This window comes from Ptychodera flava (genome assembly GCF_041260155.1).
Source record: "Ptychodera flava strain L36383 chromosome 3 unlocalized genomic scaffold, AS_Pfla_20210202 Scaffold_26__1_contigs__length_13983176_pilon, whole genome shotgun sequence".
Taxonomy (NCBI): domain Eukaryota; kingdom Metazoa; phylum Hemichordata; class Enteropneusta; family Ptychoderidae; genus Ptychodera; species Ptychodera flava.
The window spans coordinates 7,508,246-7,522,024 of NW_027248280.1; the positions used below are offsets into that span (position 1 = coordinate 7,508,246).

Here is a 13,779-nt window from a genome sequence, read left to right on the forward strand (position 1 = left end):
GATATTTTTCTTACCCTAGATTTTTCGCTTGAAGGCTGATGTTCATCAAATAACAAATATGACAGATCAATTTACAACGGATATATTGACCTTGATGTTTATGAATGAATCTGGTGAAGAGATCAGAGGTAAGTTTAGCATAAACGGAGCTATTAATTTTACAAAATATACTTTTGGTTGACAGTTTCATTTTTATAATTTCAATGAAATACTGGGAACGGCTTATATTTTTGTTTCGGCTTAAGTTGAACGACGGCGTTTGCATAATTGAGACTTTACTTAGATTTTTCGCATTTTTAAAATTATCGAAATGTAATTTTGTCGCTAGGGAATCGAAAAAAGCTCAAAGCAAGAAGTGTGATCCGGAAATCTCCGCTATATTTCCTCCTGGTCTGCTGCGAGTGGCTAACCGATAACTTTCTTGTAAAACCATAGGACTTAAATACGATGTATTGTGAATACGGAAACAGACTTTTTTGCAATTCTGACTGAAAAGTAGCGAAAATTTCAAAAGCCATTGATAGGATCATTTCAAATCTTATGTGGCATGTGATTTATGAATAGTTTAAAACAGCTTCGGTTTAGTGTCATTCGCTGCCAACCAATGTTTAACGATTACGAAAGTTTGCCTCCGAAATAGTGCATTAAATAGCACAATGACTCTGTCAAAGCCTAAGCCGTACCTACACAAAGTCTATGATATGTAAATGTTTCCTCGTTTAGTTTTGTTACGCTTCTAGCACGATCATGAAATTTACATTGTGTACATAAATAATTATTTTCAGTACAAGATACGACACAAGACATAGGCATTTGGCTCGGCAATCGACAAAGATCGTTCAATAAAACATCGGCGACGGGACAGTACATAGAAATCGACCATATTGCTCATTACATTTTCGAAATTTTGGTGAGTAATCGCGTTTTGCTTATTTTTAATCATCTGCAAGTAATTGTTCCTAAACTACATACGATCTATACCTAGTACCTCATATATCATACATTTATCATTCTGCTTGACCTTATGACCTTTCGACTATCTCGACTTCATATTCGTTGATTTACTACTGACTTATATGAACTATAGCGATACGTCATTTCTCTAATACTACCATTAGCCTGTGTGCACTTGAGTGAATATACACTCTCTTGTGGCTTTCCAGGTATCCAAGGCCTACCATGCCATTCAAATAATATTGGAAACGAATGACCCTGTGTACGAGAACACCACTGCGTATGTGTTTACTGAGTTGCCAGGAAATTCGAGCAGCGATGGAGGTATAAAGTTGTCCAGCGAAGTCATTCTCAACGGTAGCATTGCCAACATCTTTCTCCCGGAAGATAGAATAACTAAAGCGGGAAGCTATTATGTGACCTTTGACCTTACTTACAGTAGGTTGCTTAAACAATTAGCTCTTCATGTTAAGTGTCTCACATTAATGTGAATGGATAATGTAAAGATAAGCTTGGTACGCATTTTCAGCTTTCTGTATTTGATTTTTTAACCCTGCGTACTTTGTTCCCTTCAGTTTGTTTGTTTCCTTCTGGGGAATTTTCATTTTACGCACAAAGACTACTGTTTTCAAAGCATAAAGATACATTTTGAATACAACCATTGTCCGCTTATAAATATGGCATATGCAAGACGAAATTGTATTTATCATAGTTACGTTTACTATCGCTATTCTGAACTCTATGGAAAAGAAGAAATACAAAGTTTCAAGTGTTATTCTTATAATGCTCCAACTAACAAACTAACTCTTTCTCACGGGAGCCCAAAATATTCAAATAATACATAATTTCTTTTTCTATCTTTAAATTCTATGACTAGAGTGCTCCTTTTTTTTGATGAACATTGACACATGGATTATGTCCACCAATACCTTTCGACCTTTAAGTTACTTTTCCAATAGACATATTTTCAATATCCACCAGATGTGAACTGAATGTGCTCGCGTAGTTTACAACAGGTTCATTACATAGTAGTACGCTTCACAGAACAATCAGATATATGTCAGATCAGTATAAATAGCAGGTTTCATCAACTTTCGCACAGTACTCTCGGAGTCAAATCTTTAATTACAAAACTTTATCTAATATGCAAATGAGCTGTTTATTTACTTGACACTGCACAATCGGACAATTAGATATCTAACAGATCGACATCTTTAGCACCTTTCATCAACTTTAATGCTGTAATTTCTGATTTATATCACTAATTACAAAGTTCACTAAATATGTAGTACGCCAAGTGTACGCTTGGTGTGCAAAGGTCTGCATTATGTATACTCATGATCTGCACAGATATACGCTACGAATATCAACGTATTTGAATGTTCTTTATACAAAAATATACGTTACGTATGCAATTAATATTGTATTCCATCTACATCAATATACGTATGAATGTATATCAAGCATTATGTCCAGTGAATTCCAGTGAATTACAAAGTTCATCATATATGCAAATGAATCATTAATTAACTTCAGAAAAATTAATGCCTCAAAACGCAGTCAGATACCTCTCGCATCAGTATCTGCAGCAGATCTCATCAACTTTGGAGCAGTTATGTCTGAGTTCCATGACTAATTAAAAAACTTGATGAAATATGCAAATGAGGTATTTATTTACTTGACATTGCCCAATTCTTCTCAGGACAGTTAGATATCTATCGGATCAATATCTGTAGCAGGTATCATCAAATCTGGTGTAGGAATTTCGAAGCTATATCACTAATTATCACTAATTACAAAAGTTTATTAAGCTTTCAAATTAGCAGATAATTGACATGACACTCACAAATTTCATGAAATTTTGTGCAGTGTTGATATATGTCAACACTGTTAATACTGCCTTATATATGAAAAAACATGATAGTTCATATATATAGTTCTTAATTAATATGCAATCCACACTAGCTGAAATCTAATCACTTCTTGCAATTTGTATACAATACTTGTCAATCAAATGTGACTTGATACCGTTCAGCCGCTTTTGAGTTACTGTGTAAACAGAAAGACACAAACACACTCACGGACAGATAGACATACATCGCTTCGACTTCAGCTCATGTGTGTGAACACATGAGCTAAAAGTTGGTCCATTTTTTAAAAAATCTTAAAGAAATTATCTTTCGTCACTCTATCTTTGTCTCCTGTTTGGATTTCAGATCACGGAGTCGAATTTCACGTGACTACTACTTTACACAGATGTTATTATTCTGTTGATTACACCAACTCTTGGCAAGGCAGTGGTTGCAAGGTTCGTATTCCTTGTCCTGTTGCTGTGCAATCAGACGTTTGTACTTTATTTGAATTCACTTTTTCACCTCGATGAACAATATAATATATATATATATATATATATATATATATATATATATATATATATATATATATATATATATATATATATATATATATATATATATATATATACGTGTACAAGGCGAGATCCATAACCTTTATAGACTACATTTATCACCCTGCTAGTGCAGGTGTTCAGCCATTTGCTAGGAAATCGTTACTCGAGCTTGCCGTATTACTGAATTTCAACTAAACACTGCATAAAGATTGTCTATTTTTGTACATACGCCTACTTGTTTTGGCATACAATCAAATGCATGAATGTAGTTGTAGGGTTATTTGAAGTTGTGGTAACCCAATTCTAATGGCACACAAAACAAAAACACTCACAGAATACCATTTACGTGTTCATAGGGATGTTTTGCACAATGATTAGATATAGCCGCAGCAAAGTTCTTTTTAGATGGCCTTTCCAATTGAAAATCATTACTTTTGTTAAACTGAACCGATTAAGTATTTTGTTTTTAAATTTCAATTGTGCCGCTGGTCTATTAGTGTATGTCAATTCCCTTTTCAGGTATCGTCAAAGTCCAACGTGAATTCCACTTTGTGTTTGTGCAAGCACCTGACAACATCTGTGGCACTGTGATATGGAAAACCCGTATACGCTAGACTACTGAAGAGTAAGAAGATGGTTCAAGATGCTGGCACTATGACATTACCATTCGCATTTGCTGTAAATATTAATCTTCAGGTGTCGGCCTTGACATTATACATTTTAAGTCAGACTGAAGACAACCGCCTATTTTCAGGAGTTTAATTCATAGATATCGAGTATCCCGAGTATGATATAATTATTTGAATGGATTTTTCATATCTTTTTGAACTGGCTGAACATCTTATAGCTAGTAAAAATCGATTGCTGTGCTTTCAGACTATAGTCATTTTAGTCATAAATTTAACCGTCGTTGTAATACTTATTGAAATATAAATTTTACTATAACCCAAACGGGATTCGAACCCCCACACACTCACGGCAACATCGCCTAGCTGCTAGGCCTCACACAAAACCAGTCGGCCACTGCTTCCAACTATTGAAAATAGTTGAATATATATTGTCTGTGGTAGTAATGGCTTGCAGTTGCTCGACACTTTATGCACCATCTGAAGTTTCGCCATCATTTACGTGTTCCGACTGCTAGCATTCACATTATTTAATATGGTTAGGTGACATGTTAAATTCTCGTCAATAGTAATTCCATCAAACCCATAAAATTTCACACAAATGAGCAATTCTAAGAAATACCTTGCATCTTCTCCTTGGTATGTAAAGAGCATGTTGTTTTTCTAATGTATATGTTCTTAAGTAGTGGCATGTTGACGTCATGCTTTTCTAGTTTAAATGTCATGAGACAAATCTAATATTCGACAAATGTGAATGTAATAACCAATTTTCATGAGTATAATATTGCTGAAGTTGTATTATAGTAATATTGTTGTTCTTAAGTGATATTATGGTGGCAGACTATCATTTAATACAGTCAGATCACTTTATCTTAGCTTGGTTTGGTTAGATAATATTATAGACGTTTGATTGATAAAAAAGTTGTTTATTAGTCCAGTCAATTTAGGGTTTAACCTAGGACTAATTGCAACAGAAATTATTTCTTCACCATAACCTTTTGAAAGGTCTCACTAATGACATATTAAAACTATAGGAAAATCTAAGGGGTGCAAATTGGTTAAATTTGCATATATTCAAATTAGCTATATATCGCCTTAAAATGTCTGCTATAATCACATATTGGGCATGTAAACTGAATTCAAGTGACTTTTTTTCATTGCAACACAATTTAGTAAGGTTCAACAAGTTATTTTCTAAATGTCTTGAAAATAAATATCATGCAAATTAAGTAATTTGCATATATTCACAGTTTTTATTATTTCAAACGAAATGAATATTTAAACTCATATTTAAACAATTTTTTTTCTCTTTGAAATTGCCAAGGCTTTGCAAGAATTATCAATTCCATACCAAAAAATATGAGGTTGACCTAATTTGCATGCTAATTATTTTAATACAAAAGGTCTAATTTGCATAATTGACACAAACGGTCTTTTGAATACAATAAGACTGCAATAGCTTCCACTGACATTTTATGGCTATTCAGGAATGCAATGAATAAAGAGAAGAGTTTCAGAGCATTACTGTTTAAATAAAGGGAATCAGAATACTTTCTTTGGATGTTCTTCTTTCTTTTATGACGTTAAGGTTATTCATTAAAAATCATTGGACGTGTTCAAATTTTTGACATCCATTGTCAATAGTTGAGTGATTTTCTCCTACAACATGATCGATTGCAGTAAAATTTTTGAAGGAATTTTTTATGCTTTTTGGGTCACTATTTCCAATGACGATGGAAATATTCAGTTACTAATAAATGGTTCACCACACTTAACAGTTGTGCCTGTGAATCATCTTTCTCATTATTGAACTATCATTAGTATAAATACGAACATCATCTGAATCACCATGATGGTGGTGATGACAATTGTTATGATGGTCATTATCATATCATAATTTTCTTCCTCTTCCTCCCTGTTCACATCTTCCTCTAGGTGGTTCATTTGTTTACAGCCAGAATCCTTTCATTGACAACAGAAAGTCTTGATTTTGCTTTCTGTCGGGGTAATTCATGCTGCTTTAGTTCATTGTAGAACCCATAAGTATGGGGAAGGGTAACTCAATGAAAAGATGTGAAGCAAGGGATGATATAATTGTACCGCGTATCATATCAGATCTTAGATATGCAAGTATCACTCATGGGGCTGTTTATGTAATGGACTTTCCATTTGCAGATTATTAGACTTTTGTATCATTACCAATAAGATCGATCATTCAAGGAATTGACAGTCTGGCCAATCTGAGGTGAAAATTAGATAAGGTTCAAAATACAGGATATATTTGATATCAAAATTTGATATCAAAATTGATAAACTCGTTAACGGCAGCTGCTGTGATGCAAATCCCTCCACATTTTGGTTTTGTTGTTTCACGGTCATAAAAATTAAAGAGAGCAGCTAGACCATGTAACATTATGAAAAGTATCTAGATTTGCTTTTACCAGTGATTTAGATTATCATGATTCAGTCAACAGATTTTTTTCAGTTTTTCCTCCTCACTGCTATGGCTGTGTACTGTAAGATCTCTCTCTTCAGTCCATTATATGACTTTATATTAATTTTCAATTGTTGTCTTCAAGAAATTTCAAATTTTTGAGAAATGCAGTGTCCTTTGATTATCGTAATGTCTTTCAGCTGTTTAAGGAACAGCTTTGCTTATCACATATTTCATGATAATTGGCAGTATAGTATAATAATTGTACCTCTATATCATCATGATCATTATAATTTCTATATCATTATTATCATAAATTTCTGTATGTGGCATTAACAGGCAAGTTGCACACAGTCAAAAGTATATCTGATTTACCAGTGACCACATAACCTGGTCTTTAATTACATTTTACCAACACTTAATCTATATTAGTAATACCAGTAAGGGTGAAAATAGAAGAAAATAGAGCTGAAACACAAATTTTCTTCAGCCTCCCTTAGTACAAAGTGTTGGTTATTTGATCAAGCATTTTGGTATGCATTAAGATAATCCAAATCCGCCAGTAAGTTCCAAATATTATTGACATTATGCAAATTCTCTAGATAATTGAAACGAACTATACGAATCAATCATTGTTTATTTTTACAGGGCTTTTCATTCTGTATGGTCATTTAGTATATAATCATTACAATGAGTTAAAATACACAGAAAATAAATAATCATGTCAATTTCTTTGTATTGAGCAAAATGTTCATTCAAGTTATAAAATGATCATCTTTCGATAGGAAGTACTTAAAGTAATAAATAACTTAAACAAGTAGTGTCTCTTAATGTAACTTCTCATTTTACTGATAATATAATTAATTAAAATAAGTTGACGTCAATTTGAAAAATTAAAGAAAATTATTTTAATGATCATCATATAGGATTTATGCACATGAGGAATCGTTCAAAATTAGGTAAAATATATTTAGCAATGTTAGTAAAAAATTCCAATCTCTCTTTACGATATTGTATAACATTTCAAGTTTCAAGTATTACATTTAATAGAATGTAGGCATTTCCTATAAAATCTTTTACAATTAGCTCTGTTGCACAATGTAGATTGTATGACACTTTGAATAAACCTTTCTTGGACCTTTTAAGTATTTAGGGTGAAGAAATAACTCATGTTTCTTTTAATTAGAAAAGGAAGTGACGCGGTTGACTTACTGGACTATTGCGAATAAGAACGTTTTATTGCTGTAAGATATAAGTGAAAACATTGCCTAAACTAACTATTAGTGCAAGATGCGAGGTATAATGATATTCAAATATGCAGATTACATTAATGAGCATTGTTTCGGTATTAAAATTCTATGCTAATGACCCATAATCAATGTGGAATATTCATGTACCTCGGATCTTGCATTGTATAAAAAAAATTCTTACATAGTCATTACAATGTCAGCTTATCTCTTAAATCACTTTCGTAAATAAATTATCAGCACCAGGTTTGTATAGCATCTATGACCCATTTAGCATTTGGGTAAATTAAACTTCATGAAAGGTACTTTTCGCGATCCCTGGGATCGCCTTTGTTCTAGTCTGTAAGAGAATTGTAGAGGTGTGATAGCCTTTTGTTTTCCATTGAAATTGTAATCTGGTGGGTCGATTTTCTGATGACACAATCTCGAGCCAACAAAGGCCTTTAAACTTGCGGTATTTATTTCCATGACCCTACTAAAATTTACAATGAAGAAATTATAGTTCTAATGATCTCGGTTGTTTTTTAACATTATATATAGTCATTTATAGGTGAAAGAAAGGGAAAAGTAAAGTGGTAGGAGGGGCACATGGCAATTATGTAAAATGAGGAATCTTAAACGATATGATGCATTGCCTACACACACAAAAAATACATTAAATAATCAAATTGCTTGAATAAAATATCAATTTGCTCAATATATTTTTAAGAAATCTATTAACAGCAACGATTTTGTTCACATTACTAAGTTTTATATTTATTCAAATTATGCACTGTCTCACCTCTTAGAGTTTACAAGTCATTTTGTTTGTCATTCTATACATTCAATACAGAGTGGAAACAAAAACTACTTGTTGTGTAGATTAAATATAATTCTTAAGTGAAATGCAGTGAAAGCGAAACACAGTAGCAGCCATACTTGATTTACACATATTAGAATATTTCTCAGGCGATAAAATGTATTCAAAAATGTTGCCTGGACAAAAAATAAGATAAATGCATACATAACTTGAACATAATGTCGCATTTTTCTCAATTCAATATAATTAATTTATCAGTGAATGTATTGCAACCATAATCCTTTTATATCTATACAAATTAGGTAATGTTATACCTTTTAGATTGTATTGGACATTAGGTATGTCATTCTAGGACCTCTCTTAAATACACAAAGAAAAAAATATTCTATTGCTGTCAGAAGTAGCTTAAAATAGTTATTAATTAGGGATTTACAAAGAAAAGCGAAGTGTTGTGGCGGTCATATTTTATTTATGCAAATGAGGAATATTTCTGTGACGACAAAATATTTCAATCAAAATTGCCTAAACCAAAAACAAGGCAAATAAGCCCAAAACCTGCATAATATATCATGTTTAGCCAATTATTTTCCCCAGAACATTCTATCAGCACTAAGTTTGTAACCATAATCTTTTGATATCTATGCAAATTAGGCTCTGTTTACAATTCTAGATTGTACTAGGCTTTTAGTATGTTATTTAGTATGTTATTCTAGGACTTCTCCAAAATACAAAGTGAAAAATTATTCTATTGTTGTCAGTAGTAGCTTAAACATAGTTATTAATTAGAGAAAAACAAAGAAAAGTGAAGTGTTGTGGCGGCCATATTGGATTTATGCAAATGAGGAATATTTCTATGACGACAAAATATTTCCATCAACTTTGCCTAGACCAAAAACGAGGCAAATAAGCCAAAAACCTGCATCAAAATCATGTTTAGCCACATATTTTAAGTAGAAACCTCTATCAGCGACAATTTTATACCCGTGAGCCCCCTTTACATTTATGCAAATTAGGCACTGTTGCACCCCTTAGATTTTATTATACTTTTAGTATGTTATGTCTAAGACCTTTCAAAATGCATGGTGAAGAAATAATTTCTGTTGCAATTAGTCCTAGGTTGACCCCTTTTTTGGCTTAGATTGACTGGACTATATCCTTAGCTGATAGAAATATAGAAAAGTAAGTACGATTTTAGTATTGAGTGTCAAAACGCTGAGGTTGCAAAAACGCCAAGGTTAACGGGTGAATGTCGGCTTGTTGCATTTATGTTTAACTTCCTACATATCACTTTCCAAAATTATACAAAATTTTCAAATAAGAAAGAGGACAAAAAATGATTTGAGATTTGTATCATTGTTGAAACAGATGAGCGCATGTTTAGGGATTGTGAACAGACTCCATCGGGCAAAATGCTTGATATACATCAATATATACACATATACTGATTGTTTACATGTGTCAAATGCGTTAAGTATACACGTACGTATACTAATAAAATGCAAAACTACAGAGTACACTTAGTAGGAAAAGATCTGCATTACGTATACTCATGATCTGCATATAAATACACTACGCAAATAAAAGTTTGGAATGTTTCATATACAACGATATACGTTACGTATGCAATTAATATTGTGCTCTGTATACGTCAATATACGTAAATATGCTAGGCGCATATCAAGCACTTTGTCGAATGCTCGAACACTTTTGGTGAAGATAACATGATTAAAGCTATGAAAAATATTGGGTTTTTAATGCCTTAGACTTTTTGGGAAATGATATAGTAATTGTATGAAACGTTTTCTTGTAATTATTCTTTCACAATATAAAAAAACTAGCTGATTTGCTGAAAAAAAGACATGATTGTTATTTTTACAATTTTGTGCGTTGCTAATGTTTTCGCAAATACGTTCACAGGTCGCATAAGAATTGAAAATAACATAATTGAGAGAAACAAATGGCACGGTTTATTACTGTTTGCTAGACTGATCCTATATTCTCATCTTTAAAGACGGGGAGCAATGTCAGCTTTTGTGATATATTGATTGGCAGTAAAATAAAGCAATAAGAGAGAAGCAAAACTGCATTATATATATTCAGTGAAACATGTTTGAAAGTGATTTTTGAAACAATGGTTAACTTACCCGAAGAAAAACTTTTAATTTTTACTTCTAGCATAGAATACCATTCGGCGGTCTGGAATCTCAAGAACACAATTTAAAATTTTTCTAGTATTTGACACTCAAAATGGCCGTCGATTCTTCACGAAACAAAATATAGAACTACTTATTGTCAAACTATCATACTTATCACATTCAACAGAAAGAAAAAATTATAAAAATAAGAAAAAACACGTGACATTTGGGATAATTGGACGGTGAAGTAATGTCTGTTTAATCTATAAATGTAAGCTCATTTGCTTTTAAGTCATGCACTTGTTTTTATTGATAATTCGTAATGTTACAACATTCAGCTATAAGGCACCTAACATTTTGAGAAATTCTAAAAATATGGAGATTCAGTTATCTGAAAATAGTTCCATCGTGTTAATTGTTCATATTGTAAACCTTTGAAACTTACGATTTAAAACCTTAAATGTTCGAATATCATGACATTTCAAGACAAGTCTGTGTTGTACAACTCTTAAACCTATATATGTTTAATATGTTTATTAAAGCTCCATAAGTTGTATCTTTTTGCTATTTGTACAGAACTTTTGGGGGGTTTCCCTACACTTTCTGCATTGAATCCCGAAACTGTAATTTAATGCCAAGTATTTAGCATAGCAACACAACCTATATGAGTATTCAAGGATTCTATTCAAGTCCGGACTAGAATTCATTTGTCAACAATAAATAATGATCACTACACACATAAAAGCTGTGTTCACATAAAGAATACTCGAAATTTAAGCATAACGAACGCATTAGGGTCAGACATGATAGTTGATAAACAGAAGCAGAATACTGGAAAAACTTGTCACAAGTTACAGCGATAACGATAAGTTGCAACATTCCAATCAGCGACATAAGGTAGCAACTTGGTCTGTAGCTTAACATTCAACCTGGCGATAATTTGCTGATAATTTGAAATTCTCAGAAGTAATTAAATTCATTGAGGTAATACAGAGGCATCATGACATTGGAATCCCTGTATCGATCTCCAATTATTGTCATTTAAACATCCCTGTATGTTCAATAATCCCTATCATCCAGATTGTGATAACACCAGTCGACGATAAATCACATCTCCTATGTCGGAGCTTATATAGAGTGTGTGTGTTTAATATATGACAGTTAAATTTTCTTCTCCATATACACATTTTATTCTTCTAACACTCAATGTGACGGGAATATTTGGTCTGGCTAAAGTAACTATAATTAATGAATTTAAGTCATATAATGATGATGCTAAATGTCTGGAGTAGGAGTAGCATCCTAAATATTTTATAAAATTGTTCCGTTTTATATTCAACACGAATTTTGGCTTAAACCTAAACAATAAGCATAGTCAACATTACAATCATTTATAAATAATGCATAGCATGACCTTATTCCTTTTGAACAATCATGTATATACACTTTAAGGATATATAAGTGTTCAAGGATAGAACACCTATTTCACGCCCTTTTGTAACACTTTTCGAATGCGTCCAGACGTTCCGAAATTTAACACTACGTGTTCAACCAACGTTCAATTTTTGAACACACGTGTGCAAATTTTGAACACTATGTGTTCATCAGACATTATATTGAACACCATGGTGATCCATGACTGAACAGTATGTTCAAAAATTGAACGCATTTACGCTTTGAAAGGGCTGTAAAACATTTTGAACGCACGGACGCCGTTTAACGATAAGTGTGTTTAAGGCTAAAACACATAATATGCACTTGTTAAACACCTTTGATTTTGGGCGTTCAGGGGGTGTTCAAGCCTTGAAATAACAAAGCAGACCACTGATATTCAGTAAAATTATTTTATTCTAATAATAACACACAAAACATTCTTGAATAAACACAATCATTTAGTGTAGAATGAGCAAATAAACATGAACACTTTGCAAAGTTTGTCAGAGGAAAACACCAACGGTGCTAACACCTTCCTATCAAAACATAAACAAAAGGAAATCCACATAAACACTGTAAATCGTTTTCAAAATATATTAACAAAGTAATGACACAACAGGCTTTACTAAATATTGTTGATTACGTTTTATGTTTACATTTGTAAAAACGTTAAAACAATTTGAAACAGCTCAAAATTTGGCTTACTTATTGTGTTTAAAAGACGTATTTGTATGGAATGCATACTCCTTTTTTGTAAGATGGTTTAGAGATATTACCTCTTGTATAGACAATTGTAAATTTGGAAAGAGTCAAGGCTTCTCTGATGCACATGTTATATAGTTGTCCACACTAAAGTAAACACAACATGTCAAGTTGTCAAAGTGTCACAGCAACGCACAATGTGCAGAAAGTGGGTAAAGAGGGTCCTTATCAGACTGAGTGTAAAACCTATTTTCTTGTCCAACAAAGTCCTTCTGAAACAAAAGGGTTTGTTTGTTTGTAATATCTTTAACTAAACCCTGAAAAATATTAATGACAATGTCACATATCTATCTACTAGATAAGGTCCGCGTCGCTGACAGCAAAGCTGAAACACATTTGCTAGGAACAAAATACGTGTTGATCTACAATACAAAATAATCGAAGATTTGGTAGCAGGCTATTATCAACTAAATGTTACTGGAGCATAAGCCTTCAAAGACGTGAAGTCTCCTTCATCGAAGAATTGAAGCAGAAAAGGACAGAAAATACAGAGTGAAAATTTCAGTAAAATTCAGAAATTCAGAGTGGACGTTTTTCACTCTTATTTTTCTGTCGCTTTCTGTTTTAATTTTCATTCCATCTTGCATCTGATAAGAAAGACTACACGTCTCTGAAAGCTTATCCTCCAGTAAGTTGATTATAGCGTGCTACTAAAGCTTGGATAAATTCAGAACAAAAATACAGAAACTTATCAAAATTCAGTTACTGACCCTTGAAAGTTTAAGTCTACATTAGAGATGAACAGAGGTTCTCAGGCTTGTTTCCAGATAGCTACCTGTACACTCATCTTCTTCAATTTCTGTACCACCACCTGTAACAAATCCAATTTCCAGTTAAATCCAACTTTTCAATATCTGAAAATAATGCAACAATAGGTAAAATGGCGAGATGGGACTTAAATGAAAGACAAGGCGGCCTGATTAGGTTAAGGAAAAGGGGAGACTTTCATATACAGCGACTCTTTTCAATACTGTTACA

General features: G+C 32.7%; 1 protein-coding gene across 1 annotated transcript; it reads left to right on the plus strand.

Annotated features, from left to right (window-relative positions):
- The first annotated feature begins 3 nt into the window (after positions 1–3).
- On the plus strand, positions 4–5,239 carry LOC139125872 (uncharacterized). The gene is made up of 5 exons (XM_070691963.1): positions 4–128; positions 786–910; positions 1,164–1,392; positions 3,171–3,262; positions 3,884–5,239. The coding sequence occupies exons 1-5, from the start codon at positions 59–61 to the stop codon at positions 3,953–3,955; spliced, it is 588 nt and encodes a 195-aa protein (XP_070548064.1). The 5' UTR covers positions 4–58; the 3' UTR covers positions 3,956–5,239.
- The last annotated feature ends 8,540 nt before the right edge of the window (positions 5,240–13,779 follow it).